Genomic DNA, 22,684 nt, shown 5'->3' with positions numbered 1-22,684 from the left:
TATTGTTTGCTATTAAAAATTCTTTAATAAAGTTTTTCATTTGACTAAATATCAGTTATATCTACATATTGGAAATAACTCAAAAAATATATTGAATATTTTATAAGATTTATATTTTATATATATTTTAGTAATAAATTTTAATAAAATCATATATTTTTTATATTCAATATTTATTTGTTCATAATCCTAATATGATAAATAAAAAAGGTTTATGCTTGACTCACTTATAGATGTACCATTTCCGGTTTGGGCGTAACATCATCTTCTACGTAGTTAGGTAAGAATAGTTTTACTTTAGTTAAAAATAAATTTCGGAATTATTTAACAAAATGTAACAAAAAAATTAACACTTAAATAATAGAAATAATGTTTAAACAATATTTGATTACAGATGGCAGATCAGCAAGAAGATATCCACGGATTTTGGACAATCTTGTAGCATTTGCCGATGCATAGCCTATTTTCGACAGAGCATAGGGCCACATCGTTTTTGTGTATAGGAAATGTTAAATTTCTTATACACAGCTGTGATCATATATTTTCCATAAAAAGGATTTAATTAATAATCAAATGTGAGTGGCTTTTCTGTCGTTCAAAAAAGCCGAAGTATATTATATATTTTTTCAACAATTTTTTGATTGGAATCAACTCTAATATTGTTTGTTCAATAGATTACTACTATATACTATATAGTTTTACATATATTTCTTAAAGAAATATATATAATAAAAATAGAAGAAATTTAATGTAAAAATATTTAAGACTTAAAATAAGGTGATATATAAGCAATAATGTATTAGTGATACAAGTTGGGAATGTCTGGTTTTTATAATAGAAATTGCATGCAAGCTATTTATTATATTTTAAATTTGCACGAGTGATAATTGGATATTATTGAAGCATTATTAAAAGTGTTAGTGATTGCCTATAAATAAAATAATTTTGGCAAAATTCTAGCACAAATGAACAGTCATGGTGTGCTAAAAATAACAATTATTCGGTGACGTCAGTGACACGGGGTGGGATCGCTGTAATTATTGGTTGATGTTAAAGAAAATTTTAAACGTGATTGGTTGATTGTGTAACCATTCTGGGTGGGATATGCGCGTAGATATTGCGCAGTAGGAAATCCGCCAGTTGACCATCGAGTGATCGCCGTTAACCGAGGAGCTTACATTTTAGATTAATAGTTTTCCCATTTATAACTTTTATTCCTCAATTTCAATATTTAAAGTTACCTCTTCTTAGGGAATGAAAAGAAATATTGAAACTATATTGAACTTATTAAAATAGAGAAAATTTATCATAAAAACTCTTTTAATTGATACTTGCGATTTGTGATACAGATGATTTGTATAGTACGATAAAAGGATAATGAGAATAGCAAAACAATTTAAAAATTTTATATTTGCGAATAATTATCTGTGTAAATATATTTAGGCTTAGGTAATAATTTTTAATGAAATAATTTTATATTCATAGATAAATAACTTGATAGCTATATTTTATGTGCGTGAAAAAATTCGACAATATGGCGGTGTCGTGTACGTTACTTTGAAAAAGTATATCACTTTTACCCATTAAAAAAACGAATATTTCTGTGTTTTATTACAGATTTACGTCATGATCCTATGATTGTACTCCAATATGCGTTAAATCATCAAAAATATCATCAAAATGGTAAGTCATGTTATTTTTTAAAATTCACTTATATTTTTTCTTCGTAAATTTTTTGAGAGAGGGCGCCATATACGAGAAATTACGACAAATATAATGGAAGGGGAAAGCGATAGGATCAATAACCTTCGTTCATATGACCTCATATCCTATTTCTGGCGTCATCAACTTTTAATGATCGTACAATATGAGCATTTATGTAGTTTTATGAAAGTTTTTATAAAACTAATGTAATATATATTTGAATACTGATATTAAACAAAATGGGGAAGGTAAATGATCTTTGCGCTTTTCTTTTATATGCGATGTTATATGATGAATATTTTACTTAATATTTAAATTTTTACTTATTGTTCTGATTATATTCTACTTTAATATGCAATTTATAATTATATAATAAAAATAATAACTCACATATAAAATATATAAAATAAAATATAAAATAAATAATAATAATTTTAAAAATTGTTTTATAGTAAAGGTTAAATTTGCATAAATACATTGATAATGTTTTTGAAATTATATATTGCAAAAATTGACAATTATATAAATTGATAAATAATAATTGAAATAAAAATTAATTTAAATAACTTTTTGCTGATATATCAGACTATCATTTTATTAAATCATTCAAAAATAGACTAATTTCAATTTGATTGAGATTCAATTTTTTTATATTATTCTACATAACCTTATCTTATATAAAAACTTGAAATATGTGATGTATTCTTGCATGTGCTTTTTCAGCCACGTATAGATCCTCTATCTTTATTGAAATGTCTTAGTGTTTTATTGGGGCCAACTGGAGGTATAAAAAGTAAAGAAGAAGTTCATCGGTTGGCTAGTTTAATGACAAAATTTTCCAAAAAACTTGTTTCAAAATGCATTTATATACAAATATTGAAAACTACAAATACAGATTTACTTAGTCAGTAAGTATAAATTTTTTTCTAATTAATTATTTGCATTTGAAACTTATATATATATATTTAAAACTTGTACTTATATAAAGAAAAATTTGTATAATTGCATACTAAAGTACATAAATATTTATATTTTATACAAAATATTTATGTAAAATTTAAAATGTATGCTAGAATAAAAAAGGAACTCAGAACCATTGGACAGTTTCATTAATAAATTGTACTCACTGATAAGAGTTCTATAAAATATTTTTTAAAGATATTTTTGAAACAAATAAAATTTATAATAGAATAATTTATAATTTTACTTTTGTTTGTTTGTTTGTTTATTTATTTAGATTTATGGGTGCTGGAGGATGGAATCTCATACATATGTGGCTTACAGATGGTATTCTTGCAAAAAATTGGGCTTTAATTCAAGAACTTTTAGAACTTCTATTATTATGCCCAGTAGATATAGAAAGATTAAAAAGCAACAATTGTCCAAAATTAATAAAAGGTTTATCAAAAGAAGGTAGTCATCAAGGTGTTAGAGTGTTAGCTAGTCGATTGGTTGAACAATGGTTAAAAATAGTGAAAGGGGAAGCTGCACCAAATTCTGTACCAGCACAAATCATGACTATTCCAGTACAAACTACAGGAGTTCTGGGACAAAGTTTGGTATCTCAATCAGCACAACAGCAACAGTATTCAATTCATTGTGGTATCCAACAAGTTCCAGAGGGTACAGAAAATGCAACAGTTCAAGTGCAAGATTTGCAATTTATTTCAAATTCCACATCAACTATTGCAGTATCTCACATTCATCATCATCAGCAGCAGCAGCAACAACAGCAACAACCATCACAAGAACAACAACAGGTACAAGAGAGAACAACTGTGCAACCTTTACAATTGCAAGTTGTTAGTAAACCACAACAGATGCAAATACAACAACACTTATCATCACAATCAAAAAAACCTGCCTTTGTTGTGGTATCTACATCTTCACAATCTCCAGTTCCTGTGTATAAAATTACAATTCGTGAAGGCAAACAAATTCTTACAAAAGTGGAGACAGATGCTTCTAATATTAATAGTGTTTTAAATACAAATAGTACAAATATAGATGTTAATGGAGATATTGTGGAGAATACCCTTCCTGTGAAACAAACTTCTGAGGAAGTAGCATCTACAGAACTTAGTGATGGTGTAGTTAGTGGTCAAGATTGTGAAAAAAACATTGCACAATCTGAAAAATTAGACCAAGTTTCAAGTGAAGTGAAACAAACTATAGTAGATTCCACAGATAGTCTTGATGTGGAACTTATTAAAAATAAAGAAAGCAAAGACATTAAAGATCTTAAAGACAATACTAATAGTGAAAGTAGTAAATCTAGTAATAAAGAAAATCGGGACTCTTCTAAAAAAGATGACAAAAAATCTAGTAGTTCAGATAAAAAAGGTCATCATAGTTCATCTTCATCCTCCAAAAGTTCTTCTAAACATACTTCAAGTTCCAGTTCACATCGTTCTAGTTCCACATCTTACAAATCTAGTAGTCATCGCTCTAGTAGTAGTTCTAATAGTAGTTCAAAAAGTTCTAATTCCAAGGACAAGTCTTCCAAGGACAAAGAAAAACATCATTCATCTAATTCATCCAATAAACATAATTCTAGTAAAAATAAATCTGATAAAGAGCGGGAAAAGGAAAAACAGAAGAAAGATCAAGCAGAAAAAGATAAAGCAACATTAGAAAAGATTCAAGGACAAGCATTAAGTTCGAAATTCGGAAAAATACCCAAAAAGAAGTTGGAAGAGGAAAAATTAGGCGATGCGATTGTAAGGAAATCATCAACAGACTCTCGGGATAGTTCTAAAGAAAATAAGACTGATTCAAAGAAAGTTGTTGCAGTACCAGAGAAGAAGAACATTTCTATTTCCATTGAGAGTAGAAAGAATTCTCAAGATTCTACAATGCGGCCAAAGACTGTGAAAACATTTAACTCTAAATTCAGATCAACAGGTTTGGAGGAAGAAGTAAAACCTCCACCACCAAGATCAGCAAAAAAATTACATCCCATCATTGATAAAAAAGTCATACCACAAAAATTACCTACCTTGAAAAGGCCATCCCCACTTCGAGAATCTATTTCATCAACAGATAAACGAGCTAAATTATCATTGGAATCACCAACTACACCTCCAAGTGAAGAAAAAAAAGGAGGCATCAAATTAATACCACCAAAACCAAAACGTAAGTATTACATAGTATCTCAAATATTGTACTTAAAATTTTTTTTGAAATATTGAAATATAATATGTATATTTATTTTTTTTGCAACAAATTCAATTTGAATTCTTTAGGGAGAAAAATATATACTGTCTTAAATTTTTATAAAACACTAATGTTCAAAGACTAGATATGTGATTAAAATTTAATGCTTTTGAAGAATTTTAGCACTTCATCAGAATCTCTCATTGAGTAAAAATAATTTAGAATTGATTATAATTAATATTATAATTATATTAATATATAATTAAATTAATTTATGATTATGCTTCTTAAAAATTAATTTCTTTGTATAACAAATTATTTATTTAATTTTCTTAATTTCCGTTTTATTCTTAAAATATAAAGAAATGTAAAAAATATTAAATATTATAATAAAATTATTAAGTTAAAAATTTATATATGTATGTATATACATATTAATTTTTGATAAAAAAATGAATTTAAAAATAATACATTTTTTAAAAATAAGAATTTATTTCTTTAATAAATAAAAGTTTCATTTCATTAATTTCAACTAGTCTTTGAACATTAGTTTTTTAATCGTATAAGCAATTACTAACTTCTTAATATTGAGTTTACAGGTGATTGGCTCCAGGAGAAATACGAACAAACTGTATACCTTACACATTACGTGAACATTACTATTTTTATTTAATTCGATAAAATTTGCATAGACTTTTTATTTATTTTATTAATCTACAGTTTTTTTCAGGCATATTATTCTAGTTTATAGTATATATTAAAACCCTATATTACTTTCCTAAGAGTTATTAAGAATATTATAGAAGTTAAAAGAAAATCTATATCAATTGACCCACGTGGAAGTGGATCGAGCGGATCTTATGCTTGCTTCGATAATTAACGTCATATTAGAAGAATGAAGAACATTAGGATTGGCTCTTTCAGCATCGATTTATTTCCTATATTAAGAAGATTCAGCAGGTAATCTTCGATAAAGTATTAATTAAATCATATGTATAAAATGTCTTAAAATTAGTGCTATATGGTAAAAAATAGAGTCGAATATTTTTAACAATTAATAATTGAAAGTAACCGTGCAGTTTCTTTTAAAAATTACTCGGATAAAGAAAAGGTGTGTTTTATATCGATATAATTTTCGGGGTGTGTGTTTTACCGTTCTTCATCGAACGATACACCTGATAGAAGTCACCATGGATGTTACTAATCTACTTAGGTAAGGAAACAAACCAACTCTTGTCTGTCCATACTTCTTCCCTTGTACATGTACACCCTATAAGCATTTAAATAAATTGATCAGAAATCTGGAAATATTTAACTCTTGGGTTTCTGCTATACATCTTGCTCACTGAATGTTTGATAAAGCAAACACTCATACCGTGAGCCCATCCAGATTTCCATCCTCTCGGTGACTAATCGCACAAGTCTAAAGTGCAAATAAAGTCAAAACTCTTGAAATGGTATCACATATCAATAATTTTTAAGTAATAATATTATAAAGATAAAATATTTAAAAAATAAATTTTATTGCTAATTTTTTTCTTAAAAAATTATGAAGATTTCGGATTCTAAAAAATATAATAATGCAAATATTCAAGCTTATTTATAAAATCATTTTTAGTTTTTTAGTATTTAATAATCCTTGTATGTATTTGTATTAAATTTGTTTTAAATTTATTTGATAAATTATATATTTTTTTCGTTTAATATTGTAATACCGTTTCGAGTGTCACAAGGGAAAAAAATTTTAAGTAATATTATTTTTCAATTTTGTATCATTGTTTAGTTCACAGTGGATTTGCAGAATGATTCGAATACGTTCGTGCGTTCATCAGAGAGAATTGAAATTTGCAATGGGCACACAGTCCCAAGATATCCTTATAAAAATGAGAAAGAATGAGAGAGTGAGTGTGCGTGTGAGAGAGAGAAAGAGAGAAGAGAGAAAGAATACATAAACAAGTGTGAAAGAGCAACAGGAGGCGGGAAGGGGAGGGAAGGGAGAAATTGAAAGAATGAAACGGAAAGTACGAAAGAATAAATAGTATGTGTGAATGAATAGATGAAAGCGAGAAAAATGTGGCACGACATTCGAAGAAAGTTGATTAAAAAAAAAAAAAAAAAAAAAAAAAAAAAAAAAAAAAAAAAAAAAAAAAAAAAAAAAACAAAAAAAAAAAAAACAAAAAAAAAAACAAAAAAAAAGAATGCAGAATTTCGTGGAATGAAAGCACTTTTGAAATTGCATGAAATACAACGCTGCGTATCGACTCGACGTCTTCGAGCAAGCTGCCCCTTAGGATCAACGGGCCTCTTCTTACGACAGATAATCGTCTAATTGCAATGACAACGTCGACATGGCGAAGAAGTCTTCTTCCTTGCCAGTAATCGCGGATTAACAATCGGGTGAAAATACAATACTGGAACAAGAGAAAAATATAAAGAAGAAAGCAGGAAAAACGAAACGCGGACGTCTGTTATATTATGCTCGTCATTGATTCAAGCAAATTGTTATCTTTTTAAAATATTCTTTCGAATTCATATTTTTTAAAATAATATAATTTTTATTGAGTAAAAAAAAAATTTTGAGGTAGGAGCGTTTTTGTGTATTTAAACTTTTCTGCATTTGCAAAAATATCCTCAATTAATCGCAGTTTTTTTGTTTTGGTTGTAAAAAATTTATTTCGTAATTAAAAATAAAACAGAGCACGATTAATTTTATATTTAACTATTTATTTGAAAGTATAAAAAGCATTTATATCATATAAATGCATTTTAAAATTCTATTATTTTAAATCGCTAAATATTATAGTAAAGATAGTATTTGAAAATCATTTATTTGAATTGGACGCATGAAAAGGAGGATGGGCGGTTAACGACGGAGTTGCGCAACGGCGCACTTCTTGGTGTGCTCGGTGGACTACTGAGGCCGATGTTTTTGCGATAGTCTTTATATCGGCACTCGTGTATGGGGTCAGATTCTGTTTCTCGTAGCAGTTGCATTACGTTCACATAGTATATTAACCATTCAACATATTTAAGTCCGCGCCATTCGTGGACATGCTCGTCATGTGGTATTTACCTCACTTATATTTGAATTTGAAAAAGCGATCGACTAAAAATAAAATCTAAAATCATTATATTATTCAATATAATATTATTCAAGTTAATATTTACAAATTCATTTTTTGTCTACCGAAATATGCTTTTTTATACCGAAAATATTTTTTTCGTTTAATAAATATTTTCTTTCAATTTATAGTATACAAGACATTAATTCAAAAAAAAATATGCCGTTTTTATTTATAATAATTTTTATGCTATTTATTAAATATAATATTAAAAACAAAATAGTTACACTAATTTTAAGGTACATATAACTTTAATTTGCATATTACATTTAAATTGTTATTTATAATTACATTTATATTGACATAAATATTTAGCTTTTGATTAAATCGTAAATGATTACATATTCATTTTTATATAAAATAGAATACAAAATCGTATCGTTACTTTAAAGATGAAAATAAATTTATATTTTTAATATATCATGCATACACGCAAAGAATAGAAAATCATTGTTAATGAATTGCGTAAAATCTTAATAATAATTTTCGACAAAAAAATTAGTATGTATTAATCAAAAAAAACTTTTACAAACGAAATGAAATGTTATCAAAGAAAATGCGTCTCGATTGTTGCGTACATATAATACGTTAAGAGCACGCTTACAATTTGAAACATTTTTAAAATGAAGTAACTATTTGAGCATGAATCAAAGGTTTATGGAAATAAAATTGGAGCCGTATAATTAAAACCCGCATATTATTCCCCAGTTTACTATTATCACTTTTATCGAATACATTCTAAAAACATTTATATAATTATCAATATGACTTATCGACTTGATATATATTTCTTAGATTTTCTTTCTACATGTATAATAATTTTTGTTATTATTATGCAATTATTGAATTTTTATTCGACGTCAGTTTATTATACATAAAAGAGTAACAAATTTTTTAAGTAAATTCGTTTAATAATAAACTTTCGTATTTCTTACAGCTATTGAGTATCTTGTAACGAATACGTGCAAAATTAATTAATGAATACATACATAAATTTGAATTTAAAAATCTAAAAAAATTAAAAAATAGTAAACAAAATTAAATATTAAATATATAAAATTTTTATTCTTATGCATTAAAAATAATAAATAAAAAAATAATATATGTAATAATTGAAGTACAATCTTTCATATAATATTAATGAAAAATAATAAATTATATTTAATTTATTGCATCGTTAAAAAATATAAAGATTTTAATTTAAATATGTTCTTTCATTTAATATCATTTTTTACTAATATTTAAAGGGAAATAATGTAATAAGAAAATATATGTTCTGTAGAGAGAAATTAATTTATATTTATTTTTCTTAAATTAATTTATTTACATTCTTAATTTTTTGATATTATGAATTTAAAATAATAGAACTAATATATACGAATTTATTCTTTCTTTTAAATCTAAAGTTACGAATAAATGAAATAATTCAATATATAGAAAATAATTGATCTATTAGTAAATTTATTGATTTGTTTATTGTAAAAATCAATTAATGATGTAACTTATAATTATGTTTATAAATGCGTAATTTAAAAAAAATTTAATTATATTATTTAATATTTATCCAATATTATATAAATTCTTTTTATTAATAAATCATAGTGATTTCGTTCTTTTAATACTATTTTAAAATAAAATATTTTATATTATTAAAAAATAGTAATTGTATTTTTGTTACAGATTCATTATGGATATCCTTCTTATTCATTTTTTATCTAATATTTGTTACAAGTATTATTTGCTTATAGATCTATCATGGAACAAGGAATTTACTTCTATCTTCATGCAGTTTTATAAAGTTATAAGTTCTTTTTCTTTCCAGGTGATGAAATTTTATATGGATTGATGCAGACATATGCAATTAAATATTGAACAACTGAATATTTCTTTTACAGCATTATATTACTATAAATGTAATTATGATTTTTATCTCATCATTAATCGAGTAAATGAAAAGATAGAATTTTTTTCTTTCGTGATTGTAGCAAAAATTCAAAAATTACTTGAAAATTATTTATAAAGTGCATTATTTATTGATCAATAATTCTATAATTTATATTTTTGATTTTTAAAAACTAAATGTTTAATATAAATATTTTATTGTAGATATATTAAGGCAGTATTAATCTTTTCTCCCTTTAATAGTAGTAAAATATTTTTACTACTATTTTTTTAATAATTTTGGTATTAATAAAATTTTGGTATTAATAAAAAATTTTTTTTATTTTACTTTATTTATAAATATTCATTGCATTTTTTACAGCAATGGTTTTGCAAGAAAGTGATATGTTTATGGATGCTTTGACCGCATCAACGAAAAGTAAAGAACCAAGAAAGAGAAAACGAAGAACATCTATCACGAAAGATGGTCCCACGGAAGCTAAGAAACAAGAAACTGCCAATAGTGATAATCGTGATGTTACACCTCCACCTACTTCACCACCAAGTGCCGATGAAAAATCACCCGTTGTTGTCAAGCCTAATTTTAAAGTATATATAATTATTATTGCATTAATGATGAAAATTAATACGTGTCTTATATATTTTTATACTATAAAAATTTTTTTTCTTTTAAGTTTTATCAAGATACGTTAGAGACGGATGAAGATAAAGAACAAAAGGAAAGGGAAAATTCAGACGAAGATGCGAAAAAAGAGAAAGAAGAAACGATAGACGATCAAAAAGAAAACAGAATATTCAAAACGGATATCGATGATGATGCTAGAAGTAACAGTAAGTTATTTTATTTCCATTTATCGATTTAAATAAATATTTCATTTTAAATATATATACTTCAAAAAAAAATTTTTAAATATTGCTTTTTAGCACCAACACCGGAAGATGATACGGAAGAAAAAACTAATTCTCCGGAAGATATATCTTCCATGTCTGAATCAACGAAAAAAGAAAATATTGGTTCTTATCCAGAAATACGATATGTTGATGGTTTAAGAAGTGTTTTATTACTTCAGAAACGCAAAGGACCAAAGAAAATATTAAAATGGAAAACAGACCTTGAATCAGTGCGTTATTTCGAATTAGATGAAACAGAGAGAGTAAACGTAACAAAAACATTTACTGATATGAAACAAATGGAAAAACAGAATGAGAGGGAAGCATTCCAGATGGCTAGAAAATTAAGTAAGTTATTAAAATATGATTTTTTTATTGTATTAAATATTAAAAAAAGTATGATTTAAAAAATGATCTTACAGGTAATGAAGACTTAATGGAAGAAAGAACAAGATGGAAACCTTTAATTTCAATTGATTTACCGCCACCTTTAGTAGAGCCTGGAAAAGATAGCAGAGAAAAAGATATTCAATATGCTCGAGAAAAAGGAATATTACAGGCACTATATTTTAATCGAAGCATGTATGTATATACATTATATGTATATATATTAGATTTTTTCTTTATTAAAATTAAATTTAATTATGCATGTTGACACACACAAATATAATTACTACAAAAATAATTATTTGTGTAAGACTAAGCATGCCATATTAACAGAATAAGAACTTTGAACCATTGGATAGTTTAATATATGAACTATAATTCATTGATACAAGTTCTACAGAAAATATTTAAAAAATATTTTATAAATTGATTAAATAAAATATTTTATTTGATGTATGAATTTTTTAATTTTTAATTTTCAGGATTCCAGATTCTGCAGCAGAGCCTGATGAAGAACGACATCACGTATATAACGAACCTAAAGTCATTCCTTTGGATGATCTCACAGGAAATAAAGAAAGTGAGAAAGATTTTACATCTATGCCATGGCCAGAACCAAAACCTCAATTGCAACCTCAAACACCGGCAGTTTCGAATTTTCATTATCCATCATTTTCTCATAATCAACAACCAGTAATGACACCTATGGGTCCTCAAACTTCAATGGGCCCAATGCCTCAAATGTCTCAGCAAATGATAGGACCTTCTCATATGGGTCCAATGGGTCCTGAAATGGGTGGTCCAATGTCTACTGGAGGAGGAGGAGCAGGAGGAGGAGGAGGAGGATGGAGAACAGGAGATGGAAAAGTTGTTGTACCTGATGGAATGGCAATGAATCCAATGGGAAATATACCAAATGCATTTCCACCAGGAATGGAAGGTGGTCCAATGGTACCACCTGGAATGATGGGACCACCACCTATGTATAATCAACAACAAGAAAGTTATGGTATAATGGGTCCAGAAGATATAGGATTCAATAATATGAATCCAAATAATTTTCAAGGACCTCCTGGTCCATTATACGGCCCTGGACCTAATTTCCAAGGTCCTAGAGGTGCTGGTCCAATGCATGGTAGAGGTAGAGGTGTTCCTGGACCTGGTTGGTATAGAGGTGGTGGAGGACCCCCTGGAAGAGGTGGATGGAGAGGAGGTGGTGGTGGATGGAGAGGAAATGGAAAACAACCACCTGTGTGCCGACAATTTTCAAAAAATGGTTATTGTCGAGTCGGTGACAAATGTCAATATTTACATCCTGGAGTGAATTGTCCACCATTTTGAAATAATTTAAAATAATGAATAATTTGAAATTTTCATAGTAGTGTAACATAAACATTCATTCTATTTGATATGAATCAATAGAAATGAATATGATACTATTAAAATCATATTAGACACAAGCTCACATTAGCTAAAAAATTTAATAATGTGCAATCTTTTATTAAATAATGCAAAGAATTAAGCACATGATATTTACATTTACATTTTCACGAGATTTAAACTATTTAATTTAATATTTGATAATTTTCAATTTATTTGCATCATATAATACGAAAGATAAATATTATAAAAAGAAAGCATAATAAATTTATTTTTCGTGAAATATACTTGCAGACTTTCAAGATTGAAAACTGCTTTAAATCTAAAATGACAATGAAAGAAAAACAATAGGTTCATCGGCTGCTGGACGGCAAGAGGTTCCTACACATTACTTTTTATTATAATTTCGAATAGATATTTTAAAAAGAATTTGAAGGAAAAAATACTTTTATTTATTTCCAAAATGTATTAAAAATTATGGCACTTCATATAAAATGATATCTCGATTAATATGTCTTCCCTTTACGTTCGCGGTTTACAAATAGTAGCCACTGCCGAAAGTATGGTTGATGTAATCAAAAAAATAGAATCGTTGCAAGTTTTAATCTTATTGGCATGACGAATAGAGTGATTTCAAAAGATATGACACTAGTAAGCAGGAAGTGCAAATTCCAATTTAATAAGCATTTGTCTTTCCGATTGCCAGTTGGGTGTTTTATCGCTTTCTACATACTAATGAATATATGTAATTAAAATGCTGTTAAAATGAATTAAGCGTAATATACAATGGAACATCATAACACCAAAAGTTCAAATAATGATTTAAGTAACTTTTTATTAAATTAAAATATATTTAATCGTGTATGTAGATTGATTGTAAATATTATAATTGTATCATTTGTATAAAACGTCGCTAGCTCTAATAACAAGAGACTGTTTTAGGCTTAAATAATATGTAATAATATAAAAAAAAGCAAGAATTTTTAGTAAAAATGTATATGATTTGAACTAGTTAAATGCAAAAAGATCTAATATTTATAGAGTATATTTTCACATACAAGTTTGAATATGTGCTCTATGAAATAGATCACTGATATATTATTGTATTAAATATTTTTTACGAATTAAGGGTAGTGGTTATCTTTTGTATATGATTGATCGTTATGTTTGTATATAACATTGATTGTTGTATAAGAGCTGCTTAATGGAATACATGAATCACACCTATTTTCTAAAATATGCTGCATTATATCAATGCTTCCTTTATGACTTCTTTATATATTTTATTTTCTCCTCGTATTTTTAAATATTACTATTTATCTTTTCAATTTTATATAAAGTCATTGTTTTTATGTTTATAGTTATCCATTTTATTAATAGTATATAATTTTTTCAAAAGCGTTAACAATTAATGTTTAAATAATAAGTTATTAATAATTTTATAATCTACATTAATATAATGTATTATATAAAGTTTAATTAAAAAAGAAACATCACAGTATTGAATACTTAATTTATTACGTTTAATTAAATAGAGCAAGTGTAATAGTAATATAGTAAATTTATATTGTAATATATGTAATTTTAATCAATATTAATTATAACTTTAATATTAATTATTCATAAATATTTAAATATTTTATCAAGATTTATAGTATAAAAATTTAAATAATAATTAAATAACATTATATGTATATATATATATATATATATATATATATATATGAATTTATAATTTAATATTTGCTCAAATTCATTTAAATTGTTGAGGTGGAGGACCAAAAATACTTCCACTTTGTTTACTTGCAGTTCTAGAGGGAGCAAATCCAAGCATTTTTTGAATATTCTGCAACCAATAATTATTTAAATAAAAATTAAAATAAAATATTATGAAATAATAAAAAAAAATTAAAATAAAAATAAAAAATATGAAAGGTATGAATTTACCTGTCTAATACTCATAGTACATAATATATATAAAAAAATAAATGAACATTCTGTATAGTCATCTCCTGGAAGATTTCTATGTGATAAACCTTGTATCCAACTAATTGGAACAAAAGGCAATCTTGCCACAATTCTACCATCAAAAATGCTATTAAACATACTTAAAAGAGCTGTGAATGCAAATCCAATTGCAAACATTGATTTCATTTTTACAAGAGATAAATCTCTATTATTATTCTTTAATCTTTCTTCTTCTCGTTCAATTTTTTTTTTCTGTTGTTTATCTAATGAATCTCCATGTGCTTCTTTTCTTTTTTCCACTAAAATTAATTAAAGATAAGAATTTAATTTATTAAAACTATACTTAGTTTTATTCGTTTAAATTAAAAGAAATAATTTATAATAATTAATTTTTATTAAAAAACTTACATTTTTTACTTTGTTTTTCTATTTCAGCTTTTAATTTTTGATATTTTTCTGTTCTATAAACCATTAACCACGTTAAACCTATTAATAATATGAAAATTAATTAAAAATAGTATAATATGAAAATAGAAAATATAACCTTAAACTTAAAACGACGCACGCATAATATTATAATAATATTGAAGTGTCATTACCTTCTCCTAATAATGCTGTACAAATACTAATAAATACAATTAAAATAGTATCAGCCCACATGATAACAAAAACAATGTGAATATTCTTTAAATTATTCAAATATATATATTTTATGTCTTGAAAATACCATTCCTATCTTAACAAACTTGAACAGCTGTGAATGGGAATAAAATTAATCTTGATTATCTATTATCTATTATTATATATATATTAATATTTATTGTAAAATATTTATTTTTAAATAACTATTTTTATTTATTCATAAAAAGTTTAAATATTAATATATATTTTAAATATAATAATCTCTAGAATTAAAAAATTAAAAACATAATTTCTTTATAAAATTTTTATTTCATAATAAATATTTTTTGTATTACTTAACTTTATTTTTTTTTTATAGTTTATAGTTAGTTTTCATTTATAGTTAGTACTTTTCTTTTAAAATTATATTAATAAACAATAAACAATAATTTTAATATATCTGCAAAAAGATACAATATATACATATACTGTGATAAAATTACAAATATTTTTTATATGAAACAGCAATTGATACATGAAAAACCTTAATATTTATATATTTAGCATAATTAAAAAATTATTGATTCATTATAAATCTTATAATTTTTTTTACGGATTTTTCTAATTCTATAATTATATAATTTGTCATTAATTATTAATAATTAAAATTGATTAAATAATGCCATAATTCAATAATAATGTGCAATAAGATAAAACTTTTACAATAATTTTTTTGATTTCACATGAAAGGTATTAAACAAAATTCTTGAAAACTAGTTTCTTAAGTTAACTTAAAATACTGATATATTTATCCTTGAAAATTATTACATATACTGGAATAAACGTTGCACTTTTTACCGCTAATATTGCATAACAATATGCATCACATAATACTTTTGGTCATATAACTAGTAAAAACATTTGTTTATGTCTTTACTGAACACATATGGGTAAATTTATATAGATAAAATAAATTTTAACTTAGAAACTACTATTAAGATTTTAAATAATATTTAAAGTTTTTTTCATAAAGTTTATGCTTATAATATATTGTTATCAATCGTGAAAATCTTCAATTTTTGCTTTTAATATATTGTCATTTTTTAAACACTTTCTGATCTCGAAACCTAAAGCAGCACCTAATGGTGGTGGAACTGCATTACCAATTTGACGATGTTTATCAAGTATATTTCCATAAAAACGAAAAGAATCCGGAAAACCTTGTGATCGTGCACATTCCCTTACGCTCACAACTCTAGTTTGTTCCGGATGTAAAACACGACCCTATAAAATAGATAATAGAATTAAACATTTATGAATAAAAAATTAAAAAAAAAAAATAACATATTATTTACCTGTTTACCCATAGGTTCAGGATTAGTGATAGTAGTACCAAAAAATCCATCCCATTCTAATCTGCCATATAAACCTGCCCAATGATTATGGCGCTTTCCAGTATGTGGTAAACACCATGGAATTAAAGTATTATATTGTCTAGCAATTGGATCACACATTTTACCCATGCAACAACTACATACACCTCGAAGTGCTCCAGTAGAACTTTTACCTGCTTTCTTATCATGATACATATATTCTCTATAACATAAACATTTAAATTATTATTTTTTAAATTATTACTTAATTTAATAGTATATTATATTATAATTTTAATTTTTATTTATTATTATTTATTATAATAATATTTATATAAATAGAAATATACATAATTAAATTAATTAATTAAATATAATTATATATAATATAATATTATAAATAATTATTTGTAATATACAATTATAAATAAAATATATTTACAATTTTTTTGAGTATGTTCCATCACTTAAACGGACTATAATATTCGGCAAATCTCGCCAATCAGATCCACTTGCAGTTGGTATATGTGCTATTCTTGCTTCAACTAATGGAGCCATATCTTTACAAATATGATCTCTTAATATTGCATCAGGTTCTTTAGGTCTTACCTATAAATAAATATATAAGTACATTTAAAGATATTTTAGATGTATATAATTTATGATATAATAGTAATTAATATGTTAAAAATAATTAATGATGTTAATATTAATAGTTAACTACTATTAGTATTAAATAAATTTTTTTTACTTTTCTTTGAAAATGTGATATTGGTTCATCACTATAAGCTATTTCTTCATTGTTCCATCCATTTCGAATATTAGGTAAATCAGACATCGCATCGCGAACACTGATTGTTCTATATGGTGCTGATTCCATCCAATCACAATTTGATGAATACTATAAAAAAATAACACAATAATATAATTATCTAATTTATATAGTAAATAATATTTCTATATAATAATTTCTATATAAATTTAATAAAGTCTTACTTTTTTATTATCAACAATAACGCTTAGTTGACATGCTCGCTTGCTAAATACATGAGTTGGTTCAGGATATTTTGGAAGAACTTCTCCAGGTGCAGCAGCTAATATTATTAATCTAAAAACAAATAAATTATGAAATAAAAATATGAAATATTAATTTAAAATATTAAATTTCTATTATTCGATAAAAGTTAAATATGATACCTTCTTCTTGTTTGTGGAATACCGTAATTTCCAGCTTGTAAAATACCAAACGTACATTGATAACCCATTCGTACGAGGCACCTTAATGTTAATTTTAGTACCATACTTCTTTTAAATGATACAAAGTTTCTAACGTTTTCCATAATAAAAAATTTTGGTCTATAATAATCACAATAAGACAAACATGATACTACTAAAGAATTTTTAAATAGAGAATATTGGCGTGAGTTAAAACGATTCATGCCACTAAAACCTTGGCAAGGTGGACCGCCACATAATAATTCTACTTCTCCTTTTTGAGGTAAGCGTTGTCCATTATTATCACAAAGATCACCCTAAAAAGATAAAAAAACATAATATATATTATATTAAATTATTTATTATCTATTTTTTTTTAGCTAAACTTACGTTCATAACTTTTCGTAAAAGTACATTGCAATCTTCACAAAATACTGTTGTATTGGGATTATTGAGTCGATATGCACATGCAGCTGGTTCATCTTTTTCAATTGCCCATTGATTGTCTACAATACCAGCTTGTCGCAATCCTTCAGATAATCCTATAACATACAATTTTAATTTAAAAAAATCTTTAACCATTTGCAATTCAATTTTAATATTGTACTAACCACCACAACCAGCAAAAACATCTAATGTTTTTAACTTTTTTGGCACTTTACAATAATTTATAGGCTTATCAATTACTTTTTTATTATCATTTGTTTCTAATTTTTTACTTTTACATTTTGCTTTTCCCTTTCCTTTTCCACTTCCCAACTTCCCAATATTCATAGCATAATATGGTGGATCAACAAATGTTTTTTCTGAAGCATTATATGCTTGAGAAAAATAAAAACGATATGGACCAGCAGTAGTCCATTCTTCTACAGATTGATCTAAATTTTCTGAATATACCAAATAACATTTTCCAGCTACATCCGAAAACTTAATATCACAAACTAAAATGTTTTTATTTAAAAAAAAATATTAATCAATTTATATTAATTTATATAATTTTTTAATGTTATTATTTTTCTAATATTTTACCTTCATCACTCCAATATACCATATTAAGATCAACTTGTTGCATTAATGTAAGTCCTTTGTGAGTGTTTTCTGGTCGATACATCTTATTTATTTTAATCCATATATCAGATGATGCAACTAATTTATTATTAGTTGTTGCATAAATTGAATTTATATATCCAATGTGAAATGGTTCTGGTGTATCGTAATTTGATCCTTTTACATGATCTGATGATTTTCGATAATATTCAGGGTACATATCTTCATCTACTTTTCCCTTTTTCACTTTTTGAGAAATGTGATATGTAGATGTATATTTATATTTTATGGCTCCTGGCATTAAAAATACAGCAGAACCAACTCTAAATTCTTCATTTTTATATTTTACTATATTATAGGTCACTTCTTTGCTATTCTTCTCTTCTTCCCGATCAAAAACTTTTGGTGTATAATAACATTGTAATGTAGTAAAACGTATACAAGCAGGACAAAATCGATGACTGATTTCTTTTCGCGGGCATTCAGGATCCAAAGAACAATCCTCAAAACGAGCTGTTTCTGGAATATACTTTTTTTGATAAAAAAATGTTTTTCCATCTTTATTTTGTATTTCATCTTCTGGTAATATATCTGCATTTCCTAAAATATAATTAATTGATATTTAACTTATAATAATAATATAAAATTCCAAGAATAAAAAATATAATTACCCAATTCATTCCAATTTTTTGGATTAGTTTTATAAATAACAGTAGCTTTGGATTTAACTGAAGTAAATGGAACATTATCACATTCATCAAGTAAGAATAATTCTAAAGAATCTGATGTTTCACCAAGTACAGTATCACTGCCTCTTCGAAACCAATTAGCATGACACAATTTTGCACCATTTTTATCTTCCCACATATAAATGACTTTAGCTATTTGTAATGGTACAGTAGGATCATTTGATTCAATTAAAACATAATCATTAGCTTTTATTTCTTCATCAACAACCATAACTGATTTATAAAAAGTTCTCCGACCATCATTTATTATAGATTCTCCTACCCATGTAATTTCTTTTTCTACATGTTTAAATTCTTTTAAAATCATTTTTTGAGTAATTTTTGTATTTTCTATTAATGTATCATTAAAATCATCATCTTCTTGATCTGAATCATCAGCTTCCTATAATTATTTAAAATTTTTTCAATTATGTTACAAAATAAATTTTATATTGGAATAAAGATTGGAAATATTTATTAAAATATTTTACTTGTATAGCCATATTTGGACATCTTCTTCTGTTGCAAGCTTGTTTACTTCTTCCAGATCCACCAAATTTGATCATATCCTTACAAGCTGTACAAACTCCACAATCTGGTTGCTGACAAGTTTCACATATCCCACATCTATGTCTTTTCGGTCCCTGTAATGATATATTATATTTACTATACTAAAATGTTGTTTAATATTAATATTTTCATTATTCAATTTTATATACCGATATTTCTTTATCGCTATTTGTAGCTATTTGATCAGAGAAAAATGTTTCAAACATATTATTAACTAATTTTGTGGTTGTAGCTTTCGTCCAAGTAGTTTTTTTATTTTTTTGATCTCTAGATTGCGTTCTGCGTAATGCAATTCTTTTATTTAATGTTACACCGGCGAGAGTCACTAATGCTCGCATACATGGACTTGTAATTAACAAAGGATCTTCTGGTCCTGCTGATGCATCAAAGGAAATAACTTGATCACAGATAAATTGTGCATACCGTAATAAAGAATCTTCTGTAAATCTAGATAATCCTTTTGGTGGAACTATAGTCTAAAAAAATATATTTTAATAGAAGTTGTAGATTAAAAGTTAAAATATTTTACTTTTGCTAAATCTTAATGAAAATTCTTACTTGTAATTTATTTAACAAATCTTCATATGTAGGATTGATTTCATCTAATAAAAATTCTATAACTATTTTACTCATGTAAATTTTTTCCTTTACAGAATCCATAAATGGTGAATATACTTCAGCAGGTTCCATCAATATATATTCTGCAAATGCTGTAGTAAATCCTACAAGTGCCAATTCACCACCATCAAACCCTGACACCCACCATTCATTTATTGGTCCCATGTCTTTTGTAGGCACACCTCCTTCTGGACATGAGTTTTCTTCATAAATAGGTTTCATATACCCAGAAAAATAAAGTACCACATTTTTTTCTATCAAACCAGTGTCAAAAGAACACAAATGTCCATTTTTATCATAAACGCTATAAAAAGAAAAATAAAATAATACATAACATAATAATAATAAGAAATTTATCTATTTTTTTATTATAAAGAATTCTTACCAGAAATGAGTAATTTTATTTTGTGGTCTTTCATCACTTTCATGAATTACAATTTCTTCTCCTGTGAATAAAGATAATCTAGGATCTGTTAATGCAATCATTTCTTCTACTGCATTATTAGGATGACCTGGATATATTTTTATATCTATACTTGTTAATTTCTGACAACAATATTCACATTTTTGATGAACATTAAAGGATTTCTGATGCATTATTTTTGATTCTTCTGTATTAATTATATTATTATTTTCAGTTTTATTTTTTTTAAGAATATTACTTTCAGATTCATCACTTGAATCTGATTGCATTTGTTTTAAGGTCAAATCAGATTTATTATCACATAGTACTTTTTCGTTTTGTGCTAACATAAGAGATTTTGTTTCCAACTCTTCAGCTCCATTACTTTTTCTTTTAACAGATTTTTTAACAGATTGCATTCTTTGTTGTGATAATCCATATTTATTTAAATCTCCATTAATTTTACTCAAACTAGATGTGTTCGTACTAATGTATTTTCCACTACGAAGTTTTTTTCTATCATTATTGCTTTCTTCAAGTATCATAGTATCAATCACTAATGAGAATAAATTAAATTTAACCTTTATTATTTAGTTGAACTTTCTTTGAAAATATCATTTATTTCTTACCTGCGTTTTTATTTTCTTCTATAATGCAATTATTTAAAGATATTTGTTGTTCTTCCGTATCATTTTCAACTTGTATTTGTTTTTCTATCTCATAAGTTTCGGTGTTTGGTATGATAGTAGATATCATATTGGATAAAATCGATTATTTTTATCGAATTTATCTACAATTAATATTATTTTTTATAAAATATAAACTTTTTATATTTAAATCGAAATAAATACACCAGGAATGTATTTTTAACTTTATAAATAATTATAAACGAATACTTTTTTTGTATTTTTAATGAATATCGTATAACAAATTTCAGCTAAATAGCACACATATAAGTATAAGAACATGTATGCTGACGATTGTACCGCCAAAATTTTTTAAAGCTCGTTTATATGAAAATGCTATGTTATATTGGTAGAAAATATAGTATATAAGCTTTCTTCATTTATTTCACATAATTTATCATTTATTTCTATGATTTGTATATGTTTTATATGTATAGCGTTATTTTAATATTAATATGTTCTAATATAAATTTAATAAATAATATAATTTAAGTAAATTATCATTTTACGTATTATCCTTTATTTCTTTAATTTCTATATCATGTTTTGAACTATGATTGGTTCTTTATACAAATTATTTATACAAATTTATTTTATAAGATAATGTGTGTAATATATATAATTGAATTTAAAATAATAATATTTATTAGAAAATATAATCTTATATATTATAAATAATATGACACAAAATTCAATTCTTCTTTAAATATCAGTATAACCTATCAAACTAAAATTTTGTTTATGGGAAGTGACTAATTTTTGGCCAACTAACACAAATCATTATTTTATAAACTAAAAGTCTAATTAAATTATTTAGAGGTATTATAAGTAAATAAATATTACATAACAAATATTAAAAAATTTTTTAAAAATATATTATTAAATAAATAATATATTTTTCTTGTTCTTATAT

At 25.3% G+C, this 22,684-nt stretch overlaps 3 protein-coding genes across 7 annotated transcripts; 1 reads left to right on the top strand and 2 right to left on the bottom strand.

The window, feature by feature from the left end:
* The first annotated feature begins 246 nt into the window (after positions 1–246).
* On the top strand, positions 247–13,914 carry LOC122710365 (serine/threonine-protein phosphatase 1 regulatory subunit 10). Of its 5 annotated transcripts, XM_043928177.1 has the most exons (11): positions 247–280; positions 395–575; positions 675–1,449; positions 1,618–1,683; positions 2,428–2,612; positions 2,942–4,839; positions 10,246–10,472; positions 10,559–10,715; positions 10,809–11,123; positions 11,198–11,357; positions 11,645–13,913. In XM_043928177.1, exons 4-11 carry the CDS (start codon positions 1,681–1,683, stop codon positions 12,501–12,503), a joined length of 3,804 nt encoding a protein of 1,267 aa, XP_043784112.1. In that variant the 5' UTR covers positions 247–280; positions 395–575; positions 675–1,449; positions 1,618–1,680; the 3' UTR covers positions 12,504–13,913. The 5 variants fall into 5 exon arrangements, with proteins under 5 accessions (XP_043784112.1, XP_043784115.1, XP_043784114.1 ...); XM_043928180.1 differs by lacking the exon at positions 675–1,449 and having other exon boundaries at positions 2,466–2,612; positions 11,645–13,914; XM_043928179.1 differs by having other exon boundaries at positions 395–1,449; positions 2,466–2,612; positions 11,645–13,914.
* A 299-nt stretch (positions 13,915–14,213) lies between these two features.
* Positions 14,214–15,251, bottom strand: LOC122710399 (calcium load-activated calcium channel). Its single transcript, XM_043928229.1, has 4 exons — positions 15,110–15,251; positions 14,919–14,996; positions 14,490–14,809; positions 14,214–14,388 (listed from the first exon to the last, which is right to left on the bottom strand). Exons 1-4 carry the CDS (start codon positions 15,168–15,170, stop codon positions 14,296–14,298), a joined length of 552 nt encoding a protein of 183 aa, XP_043784164.1. The 5' UTR covers positions 15,171–15,251; the 3' UTR covers positions 14,214–14,295.
* Positions 15,252–15,861: 610 nt separating this feature from the next.
* LOC122710453 (DNA (cytosine-5)-methyltransferase PliMCI-like) lies at positions 15,862–22,021 on the bottom strand. Its single transcript, XM_043928315.1, has 15 exons — positions 21,715–22,021; positions 21,068–21,641; positions 20,623–20,986; positions 20,214–20,540; positions 19,986–20,138; positions 19,438–19,897; positions 18,749–19,366; positions 18,331–18,660; positions 18,110–18,261; positions 17,702–18,036; positions 17,501–17,612; positions 17,256–17,405; positions 16,947–17,113; positions 16,487–16,727; positions 15,862–16,415 (listed from the first exon to the last, which is right to left on the bottom strand). The coding sequence occupies exons 1-15, from the start codon at positions 21,839–21,841 to the stop codon at positions 16,188–16,190; spliced, it is 4,338 nt and encodes a 1,445-aa protein (XP_043784250.1). The 5' UTR covers positions 21,842–22,021; the 3' UTR covers positions 15,862–16,187.
* Positions 22,022–22,684: the final 663 nt, after the last annotated feature.

This window comes from Apis laboriosa, unplaced genomic scaffold (genome assembly GCF_014066325.1).
Source record: "Apis laboriosa isolate Shangri-la unplaced genomic scaffold, ASM1406632v1 scaffold14686_cov152, whole genome shotgun sequence".
Taxonomy (NCBI): Eukaryota; Metazoa; Arthropoda; class Insecta; order Hymenoptera; family Apidae; genus Apis; species Apis laboriosa.
Note: the sequence above shows the minus strand (reverse complement) of the source record. Positions and strands in the feature narration are given on the sequence as shown.